Consider the following 20423-nt stretch of genomic DNA (forward strand, 5'->3'; position numbering starts at 1 on the left):
CTTGGAATGTCTAGGAATGTAATTATGCAACAGTCTGAATTTTCACTGTAGGTTGGAAAGTCTGTCAACGAGGCGGACAGCAGCAGGGAGCAAAGACCTGGTTGGATCTTTCATGCTGCCAGTGGTAAGCACACAGGAGCCTCGTCCTAATGAAAACTACCATGGTAGGCAATAACCGCTTTGTTTTGCAGAACGTACGGCGAATGCAAGCAGACAGACCCAAGAGAAAACAGCCGAGCTGCAAAATGGATCATCGTTTTCCGTTAGGACACCCTGACCGACAGTAAGGAGGACATTAGATATGTCTGCAATCATTTTTCACAGAAATACAGATCTCTCCTCATGAGAATGTTCCATTTTAGGGCCTAATCAAGCTGGTCATGGCATGCCTATCTCAAAAGAGGGCAAGGAACTTTAGCCGGTGGCAATGTCGGACTCACAGAAAAGTCACCAAACAGCGAGACTCAAGGCTACAGCTCAACTTGCGGTGAGGACGACACTAACTTCAGTGTGAACGCCCATCTAGCCCAACTTGGAATGTCTAGGAATGTAATTATGCAAGTCTGAATTTTCACTGTTGGCTGGAAAGTCTGTCAACGAGGTGGACAGCAGCAGGAAGCAAAGACCTGGTTCTATCTTTCATGCTGCCAGTGGTAAGCACACAGGAGCCTCGTCCTAATGAAAACTACCATGGTAGGCAATAACCGCTTTGTTTTGCAGAACGTACGGCGAATGCAAGCAGACAGACCCAAGAGAAAACAGCCGAGCTGCAAAATAGATCATTGTTTTCCGTTAGGACACCCTGACCGACAGTAAGGAGGACATTAGATCTGTCTGCAATCATTTTTCACAGAAATGCAGATCTCCTCTATTGATAATGCTTGATTTTAGGGCCACGATCAAGCGTAATGGAGAGATGCAAGCATTGGCACCTGCCCTCTCAAGCCGGATTTTTCAAGCCCAGCATGGTGCACCTCTATTGTTGGCACATCAGTGCCAACAGTAGAGGCATTAGGAGATGAGGACAGGCCAGTGCTATAATTCTTCCCAGTCCATTAGCTGTAATTAGGGTTCTGCGTTCTCAGATAAACCTGATAAACTCCAAAAAACACTAGCCGTTAAAATTTTGCTGATTCAGATTCATTTGAAAAACTCAATTTTTCGGTCCCCCACCAGTCTTTATATTTCCCGGAATCTTCGAACAATTTTTGCAATTCTCCTCTTATTGCAGTGTCAACTTCCGTTGCCATGTAGCCCCTTATAATAAAAATGAGGTAGGCCCTCTACGACAGTAGATGAATACGGCGCTCTCATATGAAAATACTGCTTTACTAAATTCACAAAGTGCTGTTTTCTACCTTTCATTTGCCTCATCGAAAATGCCGAAAGACTCCGAACTTTGCGTACATAAATGGAAGCTCCAAATTGATGGTTCAAAAAAACAAAACAAAAAAAAACACCCTCTAATTTTGCTAAAAAAAAAATTAAATTCAAGAACGCAGGATCCTAGCTATAATTTGTGCAAGCTTTCAAGATCGAGGAAATCGGTGACCGTATTGTCATATTCATTGTGGGCACACCACAATGAAGGCGGATCAAGTGCTATTTTGAATAGCATGTAGTTCTGCACCAGAGATCCCATCCCCAGTTCACAAGCTTAGCCCATCGCAGCAGTTTTAGAAAATTGAAGTATTTTCGGAACCCAACCGACACTTTTCTGAAGACTGTAACACAATGCCTTATCCATCTTTCTTTTCATGTGCTGATGAGCGGACATGCTGTGGAGACTGCACCGAGGCGGGGCAGCCCGCCCGTGTTTCCAATAAATGGGGTTTTCATCCAGGAGGTAGGCTGGTAATGCAGCAATAACAAAAGTGGGGTGGTTGCATATAACACTGGAAATATTAACAGAAGTTTTTTATGGCAATTTAAAAACAGTGCTGCATTTTCCAGTCTACACCACGGTTTTCCCCCCGTCTGCAACATTTGTCTTCTGTCATTATTGACCTGCTTGCAAATAAGTGAGGCACATTCGCTAACCTTACGATTGAAATAAACTGCATTAATTTTCCAACAACTTGACTTCTCGGTACCAGAACCTGGAAGGTGTAGAAATTTGCATGACCAAAAGGAAATAATTTCATAATTGAAAACAAGTGATGCCGATGGTAGTACTAATTTTGTGATCCCCTGGATGATTTCTGCATTGTGAGGTCAATACATGGGTCGATGTAACTAGAATACTGCACTATGCCTAACTAAAAACCCGACCGAAATTGTGCCATTTCCTCAAAGTATTTGCATGATGTGAGGGTATACTTGCCAATTATAACGACAATATAAACTAACAATCGTAGTATTCACTGAAATATATAAGCAGATCCTATTTACCACCGGGAGGAAAAATCCAGGGTAACTGGGCTGTGGAGGCATAGAATATTCCATGCAGGGGATCTATTGTGCATGCTCAAAAAGCATTCCACAGCCAAGTAAAAAAAGGATTTCGCAGAAGGCTTGGACTGGAAAAGTCTATACTAGAGCACATGTTGAGAGTACAGTAATGAAATGTAGGTTGGCAATGAATTCTAAATAAAAAAAGTAATACAATTTACAGCATGCCTATAGTCGGTGACAGGTCAAGAACGAAGTGGAAGCTCCTCCCACCTCTTTCCACTTTAGTAGAGTGAATGCTGGAGAGGAGGCGACCTCCTCTCCGTCGTTCGCTGCATTGAAGTGGACTATAGTCACCCAAGCAGAACGTCATTTGTTTGTCATGTTAGCCACGTCGTCATCCAGACCCTCGGAACAATCGACCACGTCCCTCTGAAAACTGCAGCAATCGCAATTCGCCTTTCTTCGCCTCATCGCACCGGCACGCTCAGACGGCTGATGTAGGGAAGCATCTTGTAGCTTCATGCAGTCAGATTTTTCCATGTTATATGCAGTTTTTCCATTTGAAAGAACAGATCCAGAAGAAAGTAGAAGTACACTGCACAACACTGTTAGTGCGAACATGACATCGGTGCTTTTTCTATCTTTACTTTAAAATGGTATTAGTGGGTGCCAAATTTTACTGCTTAGGTTAGTGTTCCAAATGAGCACTTCTCACGCCCTAGTAGTTTTGATGACAGCCTTTGGATTCTAGGAGGAAAATGAAGCAATCCGGTCGTGCGACTCAAATCAAATTTGGGGGTTTTACGTGCCAAACCAACGACGGGCATCTGGCACGCCCCAGCGGAGGACCGAGGATTAATTTCGACCACCTGGGGATCTTTTGACGTGCAATCGAAAGCTCGATTACCAAGCTGCCTTCTCCGCAATATACCTCCATCAGATTGCAGGCACCTCGGCCGGGATTCGAACCCGCCACATGGGGATCCGTAGGCCGGCACTCTCGCCTCGGAGCCACCGAGGCGGCTTCGTCGTGTGACTGAATGTGACGTAGGTGCACTGGCTTTGGTTTGACTACGATCATGTGATCATAGTTATGGTCACGTGATATCGTAGATAATAGGTCACGTGATTTAGAGGATTCCGTTCATGGCTACGAGCGACTTCACACACATGCAGGGAGGGTGAAGAGACAAGGGAAGGGGGTTGCGTGGTCTCTAGGTCAACGCAATTTATTCTGCATCCTTGTAGCCCGCATACACGTCAGCAGGGTACCTGCCCCTAATTGTCTTGACCACACAGGATGGCAGGGGCCGCCTATTCTTCTTTCCCAAGCGGCTCCACAGCCACAGGGCACACTGCCTGTAGGCTGCAAATCTGTAGTGCCTGGAACAATGACAGAGATTGGATGTAAGAAGCAAAGCCTATCACTCTGTTGGCAAATTCTACACTTGTTTTCATTTCTCTAGGCATGTAATCATACTCTGCTTTTCTGTTACGTCCACTCCAGCTATCACATAGCAGAATCCCTATTTGGCAGTCCATGTTGGATGGGCTAGACATGGAAGCCAAATTGAAGTGAACTGCTGTAGATTCATTCTAAATGCTCCAGAGTTTAAAAAAAAAAAAAAAAAAACTATAGGCCTTGGTTCTCCTAACGCACCTCCAACTCCAATCGACACAACAACCAGTTATACACCGGAATTAACAAGGAAGGAATATCTGTTGCGTGGTCATGATACATAAAATAAGTTCACAGGGTCCCAGTTCACAATTGTAGATAATATCTGTCATTGGTGTTGGTGACGAATATTGCATCGCTGTGTTTTGGGAAGGACACATGAAAATTATGTGCACTGGCCAGAGGGAATGGGAGCCATTCATCCAGAACAGTGGAAAGCTCCCCATATGATGTTGTTTAATTTGGGACAAAACAGTGCAGTTCGTAAGCCTGTAAAGCAGTGGTGTGCAAATATTGGTTCGAATCAAATAGTGCACTGTCGTTTCTAGCATCAACAGCGCAAAAAGAGCCGGTTGCATCGGCTTCCCTTTGCAGCGCAAAGGTTATGGCAAACATACTATTCAATTTGAACCAATATTCGCACACACCTACTGCAAAGGTTTCCTGCACACAAGTGCCAGGGAATGTGAACTCATCAGAGAACGTCCCAATTTAACATTGTCTAAAGTGCTGCTGGCACTGCCGAAGCTTGGCATTGGTACTGGTGATTAGGGATTTGAGAATAGCAGCCTGGCCATGAGTGTTCTATGAAGCTCGCACAGAACAGTTTTGGTGTAAACATACGAGCTGAAGTGCTCATGCAATACTGGAGTGGCTCCAGCAGTTGTGATTTCATGTCTCTCCGACACAATCCGTGTCAATATCCGAACATGTCATTCTGACAGCTTCCATTTGCCATGACAGCTGCTACCACCCCCATGTGTTTATTGGTCCTGAATACCTTAGGGCTCAGGGCACCGCAATCATTTGCTATTTGGTCATATACGCATCTGCAAGACACATATATCAACATTTTTTCCCGTTTTAGACTGCGATATGTCTTCCATTATGCTGTGTTGATTTAGAGGTGACACTACTATCATCAGAGTAGTGGGGATACATATGAGCACCCCCAGGCCTCCCCATTCTTGCACGAGAAACTTTGAATTTCAGTGTTTATTTCAATGAATAGTGTTGTTAGAAAAATATTTTAACGAAAAATGATGCGATACTGTTTGGTGACCTATTCCAATCTCGAATCCTTTCTGTCATACTCACCCATGTGGGCACTGCAACATCATCCGTTAAAAAAAAAGCATGGATCTCGACGACGACAGCCTGCTTCTGAATAAGCTGTCCAGACATGGCACTCCTAAAAAACTATCCCAGCATAGCGTGCAAAGAATGCCACACCAGCGGTGCAAGTGTTGCTGGCACCACAAGGAACATGTCGAGATGATCATCCACCGGCTTCAGGGTGTCTGGTATCTGCATCCAAAAATAGTGTAAATCAAGACCCAGACACCCAATAATTATCACCCCACCTTGAGATTTTGGCTTTTCAACTAGATCAGGGGATTAAGGGATCGAAGCTAGGAAGGATTGGAGGGCAGGACGCCTTGACATGTCTCTGACTGGGGTGTTTACTGCCCTATATACCTCCCATGGACCAAAAGCCGTCCCAAAGTGGCAACAAAATATGTTACGGGAGCCAAAGTGTCATGCTGTCAGATGCCGGCAAAGTTACGACAGAGAAAACGAGCAGATGCAAGTGTGGCTGTTGTGGCGTCCCCCCTTGTGACAATCAAGTGAGCACAAACTATTGTGCAGCTCTTGGCACAGCAAATTAGGCAGCTGCCATACGCACATGGACTCTTCTGGCACCGCCAAAATTCTTGACGTGGCAGATTTTTATAAAAAAAGTAAGCAAACGTAAAACAACGCATTGCAAGCGTCCCGGCTGGTGCCTTTGTTGCAATGATGTTCACATGCACGTAAGGGCAACTTCGGCAGGCTTGCAGTTACACGTGCTTCGTCGCGCGGGCGGAGACAACGGCTGTTCGACCGAAACCGAAACCATGCCACTCCGCGCTCCGTCGCCAACTGCATGGTTCCCAAAATAGTATGCAAAATGTAACTGTCCAGCATACGACAATAAACAGTCCAGCGACTTGTGCTTGCCAGGCCGGCAGGCGAGGTACAGGCTAAACACACAGAAAAAAAGAACCTGAGCGTATCGATGCAAGACACTGCGAATCAAGGTCAAAAAAGTTCTTGGAGCGCTTCGTGCAACGACTGAACTCGAGACAAACAAGCACGCTGTGCGGGTTCAGCGTGCAGACATTGCCTTCTTTGCTTTAGCTCACTTCTCTTCACCAACTTTCTTTTGCGGCAGATTTTTCACGTACCGGGGTCCCTCTCGAAAGAAAGCCCACCAGGAAAAACCTAAGTAATCAAAACTTTGCCAAGCAGTCATTGAGTTAGAGAGGGATTTTTATAGCAGCGTATGATTTAAACAAGAGCAGGAATGTCGATGCGTTTCAGTTTAGTAAGCGCCATATCTGCAGCGACGTGGGGACGGCAACACACGACGTCGCGCGAGCGCTTCAGCTCAAAAAGTAACTCCCGCCGCGCAAAAACGTGGTTTTGTCTCACAGCATGACGGCATGTTTGGCACCCGATACACTAACGTCTGAGAGTCCGCACACGCCCGTGTCTACCGCTAAAAAAAAAAAAAGACGCGAGACGAGATTCCTGAGACGACGAGTGCACGAAACGCGAGACGTGGGGAAAAATCATGCAAGACCAAATAGACGATTAATACAGGGTACTTTGTGTCGGGTGGCGTCTTGTGCGACCTAGCTTACGCATGCTCAATTACGGTTCTCAGTTTCGTTTCGTTTATGAAAGGCGACCAAAATTGCTTCTTTGGCGCAGGCTTGGCACGGATTAGCCATATTTCGGTGAAATGTAGCAGGATGTAGCAAAGTTAGCCCCTTGGTGCAGTTTGGCGCAATTGGCGCAGCAATCACATTCCTGCACTGTTTATAAGTGTGTCTCAGCCACGCCTGGACAGATGCCTCCGAGTCATCAATGTCCGCAAAGACATCCTCGCGTGGCTTTCTGAATACGGAGGGCATTATGCTCATTGACTGCATGTAACCGGCCACCACCATCAACATCGCCCCGTATGTGGCTACCCTCAGGTGATTGCGCGATTCACGAGAAGCTGCCAGGGAAAGGGGCGGCAGGTACGCTCTTGCAGCATGACAATGCCCATCCCTACATTCACCGTACTCCCTCAACCTAGCCCGCAGTGACCATCAGCCATTCAGCACCATGAAAAAAACCACCTATGAGGACCCTATTTCATGGACACTGGTGAACTCGAAGCGGCTGTCCAGGCGTGGGTGCGAAGCACTCCCAAAGAGTGGTCTCGGAACGGAAAGGCTGCCACACTACTAGAACCAGTGCGTTCGTCTCCAGGGGGACTACGTTGAGGAGGTCGACACACCTACCGACCCCTAAGTGGACAATATCTGCGGAAAAATAAATCGTAAATCAGTATGGTACGCCCCCCATATGGCTGCACTGCCTTGACAATTATAGTATGGGAAGGAGGAAATTTTTTTTTTTTTGAGTGCATGGCCTGCAGTGGCATAGCCAGAAATTTGTTTCAGGGGGGTGTTTTACATTGCTGGTGTGTGTGTGTGGGGGGGGGGGAGGGGGGATACTTTGCATCGCTGGGCGAATGGAAGGTTTCTAGTTCGCATTGCCATTGCATTGTAAACGGTGCACGAACCAGAGCAATGAGCCTTCAATGACTGCCTTTTTGTGTAGTTTCTTGACCAAAAAGCATGCAAACACCGTCTAAAGCCCCTTCTGACAATTTGGATACTGGAGTAAAGAATATGACTTTTGCCGATAGGGTTGGAATATAAGTCTCCACTTGCCTTCTAGAGGAAAGACGTAGTGGCATCCATGGACTCAACAGCAATCTGTGCCTATGTCATCGTTCTCAAGTTTTTGATTGTTTTGACCAGAGAACATTGCACTCGCTTGGGACACCCAAAAATTGAAAGGATGCATTATCGAAATGCTGAAAGAACAAACCGCCGAAATCTCTATTAGCCGAATCACCCGGTACCAGAGACCAAACAATTCCAAAATATTATGTTCAACACGAACCTACAGGGTTCTAGATTGAGAAAGTGGAAGAAACATTTGTTCTGCCAGAGGAATTCTTTGTTTGTTGAATATGATCTAATAGTTTGTGTGTATTTCCCAAAGAAAGCTAAGGATGTTGAGCTTGTCCCAGTTGCCCAAAGCGGCTGTCAGGCTCTCTTCTCGCATGCTTTGCTTCTTGTGTGGTAGATGGCGAGGTTCTAATCTGATTTCTGCCTCGATATCGTCTTCGAGCGCAGCTTGCACATTTTTCATGCTCCTAATTTTGCAGAAGACACTTCCATGATTCCAACACACTGGTGCAGCTAGCATCCGCCAATACCGTACCAAATATGGCGATCAGATATGTACGCATTCTCACCTTTCGGCGTTTTGCTGTTCGGCATTTTATTTTTCGACGTTTCAATGTTTGGCCTTTACATTTTGATTTTCGTCATTTTGATATCGGCCCCTGTTTTGATGGGCTTGAAGGTCACACGCAGAGACTAGACCAGGTAAAAAAACGAGGATGTCTGAGCTGAAGGTGCCAACTGTACTGTCGACGTTGACAGTGCACTTGAAGCAGTTGGTGTTTGTTTCTTCTCAAAAAGATTGCCCAGCATCAACTTAGCTGGCATAGCTAAGCTCATTTTTAAGATAGCAACAAGGCATTGGTGCATGCAAGATAAAGTAGGTGTATGCAGTTTTCTGAACTCTTAGCTCTGAGAAACAAAGTGACTGGAGCATCCTTCCCCAACACGGTTGCGAATTACTGCGTCAATATGATAACTTCGTGCTTATTTATTTGTTGCTTCAAAAGTGTTGTTCTGTAGCATAGTGCTGGTCCAGTCCATGAAGCTAGCAGGAAAGAATCTGGAAACAGTAATTCTTCGTTTTTCCGAACTTGGGAAAATGCAAAAGCTACGGCATCAGCAAGCCAATCGGGGCGTGTAAGAACAATGCATGTGACAACGTAATGTCTTCAAGTACTCCTCCTGTGGAATTTTGGCACGTGCTTAGCTCCGTCGCTCAGACTGGCCCACAAGGGCAGTAGCTTTCACCCTTTGTTGAGTTATGCTAAGACAGAAAAGCAAGGAAACTGCATGAGACGAATACAATCTCGGGAGTGAGTTAATCTTCGCCTCTCGTTGACAAAGTAGGACTTTCAAGCCTTTGCGGCCACCTGCTCTCTGCGAGCTTGTAGAGGGGCTTCAGGCGCTAATTCGGCTCTGTTCAGAGACACCATTTGAGCAAGCTGCAAGCCAGACTTGGGTTTCTGACACGGACTGCGTTATCTTTGTCGTTTGCGCCAAAGCCAAACGTGTGGGATATCCACTGCTCTCTTGAGAGACAGAGAAAGAGAGAGAGAGGGAACCTTTATTAGTTACACCATAGTCCGGTGCTTGATTGGGGCCACCAGTGCTCACCCGGTACAGCATGGACATGCTGTACCAGTAGGAGCAGTAGTGTATCAACGAGTTGAAGCTGGGGGGGGGGGGGGGGGTGAGCCAGCCTGCCTAGTCAGAGGGTCGAGAAGGGTGAAAAAGAGGGAGGTAAGGGAGCATTGGGCATGGGGACAACGCCAAAGCATATGTACATCCAAGGTGTCGCCTTCTATTGCTCTCGACGAGACGAGGCCGTCTCGACTAGAGACGAGGCCATGTGACTGTCATATATTTCATAGTGCTATTGTTGCATAACATTGCATCTAAACAGAGCAAGAAAATGACATATCTAAACTGATAACCGTAAATGCAAGGAAAAATAGCTCTCCATGATCTGGCCTAACGGAAAGAAGTGTAACGCTCGAAAAGGGCGGTCTCGTCAGAACAGTTCGTTTAGAACATATAAGAATATGTGTAGTTTATAGTGGGACAGCAGTTGGAAGTGTCCGTGTTTCTGTATTGAACAAATGACTGGGTGGTAACTAGGCAGGCTGCTTCTCATTTAGTCTCTTGAAAGCCTCCCTGGAGCGCTATATTGCGCCTGGACAGTGGGGGTTATGATTAATTTCACTATCGGCAACACAAACAATTCATCGACCGCTTCCCAGGATGGTGCTAAACGTTCATCTAGCCTAACAACAAGTTATTACAAGTACGTATGTACGCTGTGAATCGGACAGTGAACGTAGTTGCCGAGGGCACGGTCCTCACCGAGACATGGTGAGTTTGCTCACGCGCAAAGCATGACATCGTACTCACTCGCTGGCACTTGCGCCCATCCCTTGCTGCCCGTAGTGCCGCATGTTGAGGTAGGCCAACCTCAACACCTCAGGGTTGAGGCACAGGGCCTCGAAGTCCGGGTGGCCCGTTACGCAGCCCTGCCGGCCCTGCTGCTTCCGTGCGACGGCCGGGTATTCGCGGCAGCAGACGCACTCGACGACGGTCTCCATCGGCGCGCAGGAACCACATAGACACCTTCGCAGAAAACACGCATCAATTACCCATTAAAGCGGGGTATAATGGAGCGCACCACGTACCAGTCCGTGTTCCCAAGCCGCCCGGTTCCATCGTCGGGTGCGTCTTCCAGCTCTTGCGGACTCGCTTCACCGCGGCGCGGCCGTTCGTCGTTGCCACAGTCGGTGCCCGCGGCGCTGCGTTCGTCGACGTCGCGCATCGGGGTCGAATCGTAGGATATGGCACCCATGTCAGCTGTCCGTTCCAGGATTTCGAGCTCTAGAGACGTTAGGTCCGAAAGGTCCATAGCGCGACCGTGGGATGCGACGAACGACGAATGCTGAGCACAAAGTCCGGGCAACTTTGGTCCGGGCCCTTGACGACGGTCCGCGCGTTGGAGAGATTCCTCCGCGGGTCGGCGGTCGGTGACGCGCAGTGACACTGGAATCCTTCGATTGCCATTGGCTGATGCGTAAAGAGATGCCCCTCCCGTTTTCCGGGGTCATCTCAGAAAGGGGGGCGTGCCGGGGACTTTGATAGCAATTTTAATAGGGAAATCCGCCGCGCATGACTGTAATTTTACGATTTTTAGGATCCTTAGGACCCATAGATTGAGTTACCGCCATATATAGACCATCGCAGAACGCTCCGGAGGGCCCCTTTAAGTTTGAGATTATTTGTGCTATTTTTCACGAGGATTTCAGTGTAGCTTAATTATTTCGAAGTGTTAATATTACGCCCGAATAGACAATTTGCTAAATCCCCCAAGCGCCTCGGCCCGTACTCGCAAAATCATGGGGGCGGTGTTTTTTCAGCTGCCTAGTGGTCAGAAGTTTCGACCAATTTATGGTTACACAGTTTGAGTGTAATTCGGAGTTACCCTGAACAAGTGTCACATAGAACCCAAGTACCTGTCATATCACTTTTAATATTTCTCGCCAATGTCAGTACTCTGCATTCTGTCCAACCTTCAACCGGGATAAGCTGCAGACATATCTCTCACATTATTATCATTCTCGTACAGCTTCAAAGACACAGATATTAAGTTAGAAACGCTAAAAAATGCTATAAACAGCTCCGCTGAATCCGAGCTTAATCCCGGTTTTGGTTGTTGTGATTTCTCAGCTTTTAAGTAATTCCTGCTAAACAACAATCACGAGAATGATAATATTGTAAGAGATATCTGCGGCTCAGCCAGGCTGGAAGGTGGATCGCATGCACAGTACCAGAAACGCAGCCATTCACGAGAAAGTTTAAAAGTGATATGACAGGTCCTTGAGTCCTATGGGACGCTTGTTCAGGGTGATTACGAATTACACTCGAAACTGTGCAACCATGGAATCGGTCAAAATTAGCGATCGCTAGGGAGCTGAAGGATTACCATTCCCATAATTCCTAGAGTGCGGGCCTGGGCACTTGGGAGAATTGTAGACAATAAAAAGATATAAAGTGCTGATTTCAGGCATGTGTTCATTTGATATGCCTGGCCAGATCTTGAATTTTCATACTTAGACCCATCTGAGATTTCCAGACCTGGCCACGGATATCACACTATATATGGCATTATGAGGCTATATCTGGCAGATATACCATATCAGGTTATATGTGGCCAATTTTTGATATGGCCATATCTGAAATCTTCAGATCTGGCCAGATATAAATTTTCTTGTAAGGGCTTCGTCTTGTCTACTCCCTTGTCCCAGTTTATTCCGCGCTCTTTGTTTAGCACGTGCGACTATTTGTACCAAAGTGACGTACAATAACACGCTCCCCTCTTACTCAGACAGCTGAAATGCTCTCTGCTTAATACACCCTAATTGGCTCCAAAAGGCCATGAAATTTTTGTCCGGTGTGTTACTCGGTTTAATACGAAACGGGGGCCAATGCGGACTCTATGGTGCGCGCTCGCGCCTTTAACGTTTATTCAGTCCATCTTCTCCGCAATGACACCTTATTGCGGCTGTGACGCCAGACCGCAACTGCTGCTGTGTTCCACCTTATGGGTGGAGTAAGTGTTTGCAGTTTTTTTTAAAGAAAAAGGCGAATACATGAGCATGCTTGGTATAGTTCCAGAGGGGTCATCTATGGTTTTCTATTTTACGTAATCTTCCTCGTAAACTGAAATATATTTCCCGTGAATTTGACAAGATTACACAGTCGTGGTGTTTATCGTGTGTTCAAAACTTGCAATGTTTACACCTCTTTTTTAATTACTTCTCCTTCTCCTCATTAAACCTTTTCTTTAATATTCATATTCCTCCGCACCTGCAAAGAGGAGCCAACTGGGCCAATAAACCCTTTTCAAGGGTTCATCAACCAACATTGGCGGTTGCCATTTTTGCGGCTAGGTGGCGCAAGCTGCCGCCCGATATAACGTTTCAGCCGTTAGCACCCATCCATGCATGGGGCACGAAGCGTGTGATTGGATCCGACTCCTCGGTGAACGCTGACGCAGCACTCGTTTTCGATACGAGCTAAGCCGAGTTCATGCCGAGCGATGACGCTATCCTCGCGTCCAATATATGCTCAGAGTACGTGGTCAAACGATGGCAGGCTCGGAAAATCAGCGCAGCAGTTACTAGATGGCGCGCAATGGTGAAAAGAGGGAGAAATAAGCCTGTTACACGGGTTTATCATTGCAAACGTTTCAACAGCACGAATCTTTGCGTGGTGCACGTTAAACACCCCAGGCTAGCGGTTGTACTGCACTGGCTAAATTTCTTATCTACAGCTGGGAGACTCGTCGCCCGTTGAGGCAGACCAAGGTCTAGGCTGTATAAACATACACACAACCTAATTATTACAACATTAACCTAGGTTAAGATCTCTGCCCTCCTGTTCTGTCCTTCTTCTTCGTTTTAAACTGACACCGGCTCTTTTCGTCCATTGGTTGCAGGTCACGTCGTTCGTCTTTTTCGCTGTGTCCTTCGCGCTGGTCATCGTCACGGGCATACGCACAGCCAATTGGCGGAAAGACAATGGTCCGGGCAACCAGGTTGCCCTCTCCGCGGACCACTACTCTGGACGGTTGGACTCGAGTAAGTCAAAGACGAAAACAACTGCTCCTTCACAATATCCGTGTCTTACGGGTCGCATATTAAAACCGTGGGATCCTCTTCGGCAACACGGGTGGGAGGTATTGAAGCCGGATACAGTATAGTTAACATGAACCCTTTTTGATATGAATACCTCGCCATAAGGACACCCCTTTCGGAGATAGACGGAAAATGCATGCATTTGTGTTTGGTTATTATGGACATCGGATAATACGGGGGATATCTGGGGGGGAATGGAGGTGTCCATAATAATGAATTATGGGTACATCGAAGAGCCTTGCCCTATACGGCTAAGTTTGTTTTTGGGTGCTTGGGGATAAAATAAAAGGCTTTGCCGTTATAGTTGCAATATATACCTTTTTATTAAATTAAATAGCCGCTGCGTAGAAAATTTACGAAATGCACGCTTCGTCGTTGCAAATCTTTCTTTCCTTTTAATCCTGCCCAAAGGAACATGTGCGAGGGCCGTCGTTGCCTTATATCTTATTATTGAGCGCTATTCCGTTTAACATTGAGTTGGATTGCTCTTGAACCGTCGTTCCTTTTTTCTTCCCAGGTATGTACGCTTTCTTCTTCCAACTTCTCTTCGTAACTCTCTTCATGGCCATCGGGCACCTCACGCTCCTCTACGGACTCCGCAGGGCAAGTGTCATTTCACGATCGTGCTAATCAATGGAAATAGTGATTTGGAAAGTTTGTTCACCGGGTGACGCCTGCGTCGACTTTCCAGGAATCCAAAAGGGTGGTGTTGATTGGCACGGTGACTCGGGTAGCCGGCGGATGCTTCGTCTTCGCCGCACTCGGCATGGTCTTTCACAGCGTTACAGTGGTGGGTTCTTCGCGTTCTTTCAATAGTGTTGTCGTCGTTTAAAAAGCCTCCTTCCAAAGCGTCGTTTTATAAAGCTTCTCAATAGAGCTTTGTTCTGGAGCTTCGCCCCACAGTCGCCCTGATGATCGTTCTTCATACAAATGACACGGTGTACCCCGCAGCCACGATGGCAGGATTATCTGCAGAAAGGAGCGAGCAAGACCTAAAACATGTTTCCCGCGTACATATGTATGCTTAGAAGATGTATGCAGGCAGTGTATACATCAGCAATCTGACATGACCGACATACAAGAAAGACATCAGACGTTGTCTCTGCAGACTGTCTTTAAGATGATCGATTAACAGTGAGACAGCGGCTTCAAGCTTCACTCTAAGGCTTTGCTAAAAAATGGCTTCTAAATTTGCTTTTTTTATCTTCAATTTAAAGGATGGTACACACATTTACGTTTGACTGTGCCGAGTTTTTTTGTGTTGTGATCACTTGTATAACAGCTGGCACGTTGGCTCCATCTATGTCACCCCCCCCCCCCCCCCCCTGGCACGCTGACCTGCGACTACATTTTATAAATATATATATATATATATATATATATATATATATATGTATATATGTATATATATAGAATTTTCGCGCCAATCGATTTTTGCCGCGGGTTTGAATTTCGACAATGTTATAAGCAAGTATTCGTCCTTAATCTTATCTAGATCTGGTCTCGCAAATACTGCTAAACCTCCAGTGTGGTTATAGGCAAGCTAGAAGTCTTTCGAGTCTGCCCGGTGGATGGCGACACTGTACCACCAACGGTTACAAAAGGTCGCAACACGGTCGGCACACACACACTCGCCGCAGTCAAACGCGAGCGTGTGCACCTGCATTAAAAAGGTTTTCGAAGTGCCGATCGAACGCTTTGTTTGATACCTTCCCTTTCAAGATTCGTTTTAAATCTTAGTTCTATGGGTTAATTTAACAACTTTGCTATAAAGCTTCTTTCTATAAAAAAAAAACAAAAAAAAAAAAACATGCAAGGCCCAAGTATTTTGTGTACTTTGCTGCACATCAATGACTTTGCTTAAATGTAGAGCCAACAAACCCATACAAATCAATTTAATGGCGTACTCTCATAAGCTTGCCATTCAGAACTGTGGGAACTGACAAGAAAAAAATATCGCTTATGCCCCCCCCCCCCCCCCCCCCCAGGTTTTGTTTTACTTTACCAAATGGAGATCCAATTTTAAAGCGTTCGTTTTTTTGTTTTTTTTTTACTTTTTTAGTTTTTTATTAAGACATGTAGTAAAACCTAACGAACTCGAATAATCATATGGTATGCGTTTGGACGGCAATACTGGGGATGTGTTCATCATGAATACGTTTTGTTTACACTTGTAATCGGTGATTAAACTTGGCTGTATTTATTTATTTTTTTTTTTTTGGGGGGGGGGGGGGTTTTTGGCACCAAATAGTTTACTACACTACATTTTATAGTGTACCCCTAATACCTAGCAACATAAAATAGTCTAACTTACAATCATTTCTTCTTTATTCCATTTTCAGTTATGGATGGACTACAACGTGAGTAACAACTTTTTTACCAGTCGTCAGTTTCCGAGTTATGAACCGAACGGCCGGTTTATGCGCCCTCTATTTTGTTGGTCGACCGAATCCTTACGATGCATGTGCAATACAGGCCTTAATGATTGTCTTGCAGAACAATCCGGGACCTAATGCATCGGTGAGTACGTCGTCCCTGTATATGCACTCTTTATTCGTCGGAGTCGTCGAAACATTGAAGAACTCTGTTTCTCCTGAAACGTCCGATGTTTGCTTCAATGCAGTACTCGCTACTCGTTGCCTTGCTGATCGTCCTGCCCCTCATCATCCTCGCTGTTATCCCGATCGAGGTGAGCCGATTACTCCTCAATCTGGACTATAGCGTGCCCACATTAAACGTTGTTTCGAACTGCTCGAGATCGCTGTCACATGGTTTGTTGGCCGCGTTTGCAATACCAGCTGCGAGTAGATGACGAACGCGTTCATCGTCTGCAAGTGTCGCCGCCTCGGAGCCCCCCTTTCTCATTGTCGCGCGACAACGACAGCACGTGCGCACTTGCGACCAATCTGCCTAGGAGGCAGCGTTACTGGAACAACTCAGTTGGGAAACTACCATAGAACCTGCTTTGAAAAAGTGGCTTCGATCCGTACTCGAACCGAACTAATGGCGACCGAAACGCCGCCATTTGTCCCGCAGCGGCCACTCCGGGAACTGCGCACGTCAGCCCGTATTGGTTCAGGTCGGGTCGCGCAAGGGCTGGTGGCGCCATCTCGCAGCGCCATTACGCTGTAGCAATATAAATTAACTTTCATGTTTTGACTGATAGCTAAAGGGTGGCGCTGTTATCGTATATAGTTTGGTCTCGCTGGACGCGAGCGGTCCGGGATTCCAGAGTGAGTTTCCCAGCTGATTGATTTAGTAACGTTGCCAGCAGGTGTCCGTCATTCAATTGCAACGATCTCCATGGCTTGAGTTGCCCTATTTCTTAAATATAAGCCCTCTAATCTGAAGTCCATAATCGGGACGAACAACAAACAGCTTTTCGGAGACTCGTCAAACATACCCTGTTTGCAACTTCTCTCTCTCTCTATCTCATTATTTTTCTCTCTCTTTTTTTACGGGATCGGGTTATTATATTTTGTATCACCTTAAGTCCCGACGTAGCCGACGCTGCGAGCTAATGGGACCAATAATACAGCGTTGAAAGCGCATCATCCTGGCGTTCGGCGTCATGTTTCTGAGCATGTTCTGTCATTGCTGCTTATATCCCGTGCCAAGATGGTTCCTTGAATTGTATTCTACGCTTCACACGAAGCACGGTTGTGCCGGTGACTCGCTTTCGGTTCTTGACGCAACGCCGTCAAACGCACTCAAACGCAAGTGTCTGAACCGGCCTTTATGCAACGAGATTGTAAGTCGCGCAGTGGTAAACAAAAAGAAAAAAAAAAAGCCGTTTAGTGAGGGACTAAAAGCTTTCGCTTGGAGTCGTGAATACCCTTTCTGCTCGCGCGACAACCACCCTGGATGTGCGCGCGCCAACCCCGCTGCATCTGCGCGCGAGCAGAGCACGAGACGATACGAGCTGTTTCGGAACCTGGAGCCTGCCTCTTGTGAGCTACAACTATGGCGGCGTCCCGCATGTATGGAACGCGTAAGATCGGTCTATTCCAGCGCAGCGAACGCACCACGTGACTACACTCCCCGCGCGTCGCTGCATGGGCCCTTACCGAATGTCACATCACACTAACACAGCCCTGGATTGGCTTAGATTGTTCGTAGCGTCGGCTGCGGTCCACCGTAAGATGAAACAGAGTATAGCTGCATGGACATAGAATAACTATTTGATCAACTTGTACTGTGGAAGATTGTTCTCGGTTAATAACAAATCTGTCATCGTTTCTTTTTTTTTTTTTTTGAGCGTACAAAAGGCGGGGTTTATTGGTGAGACCAGGTCCTAACTATTTCTATTTTGTTCCGCAGGTGTATCAGTGGTACGTGCTCTTGAGCCGCTACGACGCGATGGCCCCTACACTGCAGCGTGTTGATACTCAGATCTCCAACGACACGTCCTCCAGTCAGGTGTTGACTACACTGGAACGTTCTTCCGGGCCACGAGGGAGAAATGTGAGAAGAGAGAACTGCTTACCTTCACTTTATTGTCTCGAAGATACAGTCGTCCGAGTAAACAGTCGGTGGTCTGTTTCACCTTACGTGGACCGCAGAGGAGGCTAGGAGTCAACGAAGCCAAGCCCTTACCGTGTGTCAAGCGGAGGGCCCAGCAATGCAGGGGGGGGGGGGGGGGGGGGGCATGATACGTTTAGTGCGCTCCATTAGCTGGTATGTCTCTTAGCCTCCCTTGCGGTCCATCGTAGGGTCAAACAAAGTATAGAGACATGAAGCTAAAAAGAACCACGAAGACAGAGTTTAATTTTTAAACGTGCACGCGACAATACAACCCCAATATTTTGTGTGCCCTCCGACGTATAATTAAACCCTTAAACGAAGTATCACCGAATACTTTACTCTAGGAATACATCTTACTCTGCGAAATTCTAATGGCTCGGCGCCGAGAGCTTTTGCGTAGATGGTGCGGCTGGACGTGCGCATGCTTGCGGTTTTCCGCAAGCATGCGCTGTAGAAACGGCCGTAGAAACGCCTGGAGACAGCAGAGACAGCTCTCTTGGCGAATGCAGCACGCGTCGGCGGCAGCACTTGCCCTCAGCGCAGCGCAATAGCGCGAATGCGTGGACCAGCGCGATGCGAATGCATTCTCCTGGATTGGAGGGGGGAAGGGGGTGGGGGGGGGGGTAAATCTTTCGGGGAGGATTTGGCGCGAAAGGCACGCTCTCTACTGCAAATGAACTGAGTAGAGTGTACGCATAACTGAAGTTGTTTCTTTTTCCCCCTTACCTCCACCGCTGCAGGAGCCTCCCAAGTATAGTAAGCCGATTCATCCAAGAGGTGGAATACCAGCTTCCACTGGGAGAGGAAGGTACTGATCGACTGACAAGTCACAGACATTCCACGGTGTTAGTGATGACTGTAATCCTTTTGCGCTGCCTCGGGAGTGCACGCGGTACTCTTCATCTACACCACCCAGACAACAACGGCATAGTGCTGGACTTTCTACATCATTTACTGAAGGTCATCGCGAGTGTGCAGATTGAACTCGAGTGCTCAGTCAGATTTCGGCTGGGCCCGGTGTTCTCATATTGAACACAAGTCTGGGCCAAACGGTGACACGTACAGCGCTCGTTTCCAACTGGCGCGTCGCACTGGGCACCGGTTGGTCACCAGTTACAGGTACTTAGGGCTCCCGTTTTAGGTCTCCAGTATAGGTGACCTATAAAATACGGCACAAGGCCTTGTACTCTAGAAGTTTATTGTTGTCTCATCCCACCCAGTTTCTCTTCACCAGAGACAGAACTTGGAGACACATATTTTTTTCAAGCCTACCCTCATCTTGCAAGGCGATGATTGAAAATTCACTGATACCCTACCCAGCATTTTCCAAGTGCAGGGAGAAACGCGCACCGTTAGGCAGATCTTTATGAGAAAAAACATGGCGTCCTCCACGTGACTTCGCTGCGATGCACCACGGTTTGCTGCGCCGCCAACTACCGCGACGTGCACCACGAGATCTTTAGCCCTTCTGCACAGTGCGCAAAACAAGGCAACCTCGCAACTCCTGTGCCCGTGCTCTAGTGTGCCTATACCTCCACTCAGCTTATGTCCAGACGCAGCCGATGCTACATGCGCGAGTATGGGACCCTGAACGGTGCTTGCACTGCACAAGCACGCGTGCTTGGCAGGGACGCAAAAAAGCAGCCCGGAGCTCGCTCTTGTTGCTTCTGCTACGCTCACACTTGAAGTAAAACGGACTACAGACATGCCTAGGATTTCGATCGGGATCGCGTGGTTTATGGGCAGGGCTTGCAATGCAAGCTGCGAGGAGGAGGCGAACCCGTCGAGCGTCTGCCAAGCGTCTTCAAGCTTTTCTCGCCTCTCCTCCCGTTACTTCCTTGTCACGCCACAACTCATGCCTTCGCACGGGCAATCATTCTGCGCAGTGGGTGCCCGCCATTAAATTTCAAAATCTGTTTGTGATCTGACTGACTCCGCCTCTTAAATAAAGGCTCTTCTCTGTTGCCTGCAGCGCCTCCTGTTGCCTAAAGTTACGGTGGCTCCAACCATGCGCTAACCGCCTCGCGAAATCAGTCTAGCGCGGAAAGCTCTGTAACGTTTCATTATCAAGTTTTTACCTAACGGTCATCCTCATAATTTATAAACTTTTTCTCGAAAACTTAAAGGAGCTGTGCAACGATATTCAGTTGGAATGTTTTTACCTTTACTCAAGCTTACTGGCACTAGTGGGAGTCAAGGATACTCGCACGCAACTCCGCTGGCCAAGAAACTCCTCTGTTGCGGTGTAATTTCAAGGACAAAAGCGATCATTTTCATTCAATCTCTCCTTTGCGAAATTTCATGACGTAACGTGGGTATCGCAGTACACCCATATGACGATATTTGAAT

General features: G+C 47.1%; 2 protein-coding genes and 1 long non-coding RNA gene across 3 annotated transcripts in view; 2 read left to right on the plus strand and 1 right to left on the minus strand.

Annotated features, from left to right (window-relative positions):
• LOC115323862 overlaps nucleotides 1–19058 on the plus strand; it is a 32033-nt gene extending 12975 nt beyond the window's left edge. The window contains exons 2-9 of the mRNA XM_029984373.2: nucleotides 13352–13493; nucleotides 14068–14153; nucleotides 14242–14340; nucleotides 15893–15910; nucleotides 16026–16070; nucleotides 16174–16239; nucleotides 17871–18014; nucleotides 18815–19058. Of these exons, the coding sequence (XP_029840233.2) occupies nucleotides 13352–13493; nucleotides 14068–14153; nucleotides 14242–14340; nucleotides 15893–15910; nucleotides 16026–16070; nucleotides 16174–16239; nucleotides 17871–18014; nucleotides 18815–18889 (675 nt within the window). The 3' untranslated portion in view covers nucleotides 18890–19058. The remainder of the gene's footprint in view (nucleotides 1–13351; nucleotides 13494–14067; nucleotides 14154–14241; nucleotides 14341–15892; nucleotides 15911–16025; nucleotides 16071–16173; nucleotides 16240–17870; nucleotides 18015–18814) is intronic.
• LOC120840691 lies at nucleotides 363–1983 on the plus strand. The gene is made up of 3 exons (XR_005715618.2): nucleotides 363–653; nucleotides 721–812; nucleotides 892–1983. It is a non-coding gene; the product is annotated as an uncharacterized LOC120840691 (long non-coding RNA).
• Nucleotides 3459–10892, minus strand: LOC115311241. The gene is made up of 4 exons (XM_042286600.1): nucleotides 10539–10892; nucleotides 10261–10476; nucleotides 5171–5380; nucleotides 3459–3777 (listed from the first exon to the last, which is right to left on the minus strand). The coding sequence occupies exons 1-3, from the start codon at nucleotides 10760–10762 to the stop codon at nucleotides 5365–5367; spliced, it is 456 nt and encodes a 151-aa protein (XP_042142534.1). The 5' UTR covers nucleotides 10763–10892; the 3' UTR covers nucleotides 3459–3777; nucleotides 5171–5364.
• Nucleotides 19059–20423: the final 1365 nt, after the last annotated feature.

The sequence above is a fragment of the Ixodes scapularis genome, unplaced genomic scaffold, assembly GCF_016920785.2.
Source record: "Ixodes scapularis isolate PalLabHiFi unplaced genomic scaffold, ASM1692078v2 PGA_scaffold8__174_contigs__length_109621045, whole genome shotgun sequence".
NCBI classification, from domain to species: domain Eukaryota; kingdom Metazoa; phylum Arthropoda; class Arachnida; order Ixodida; family Ixodidae; genus Ixodes; species Ixodes scapularis.

Excerpts from the sequence above, each read along its gene's own strand:
- LOC115311241 (XM_042286600.1), bottom strand. The coding sequence starts at position 10,762 with ATGGACCTTTCGGACCTAACGTCTCTAGAGCTCGAAATCCTGGAACGG. Across the intron at positions 10,477-10,538 it reads CGGCTTGGGAACACGGACTG|GTGTCTATGTGGTTCCTGCG; the intron begins GTACGTGGTGCG and ends TTTTCTGCGAAG.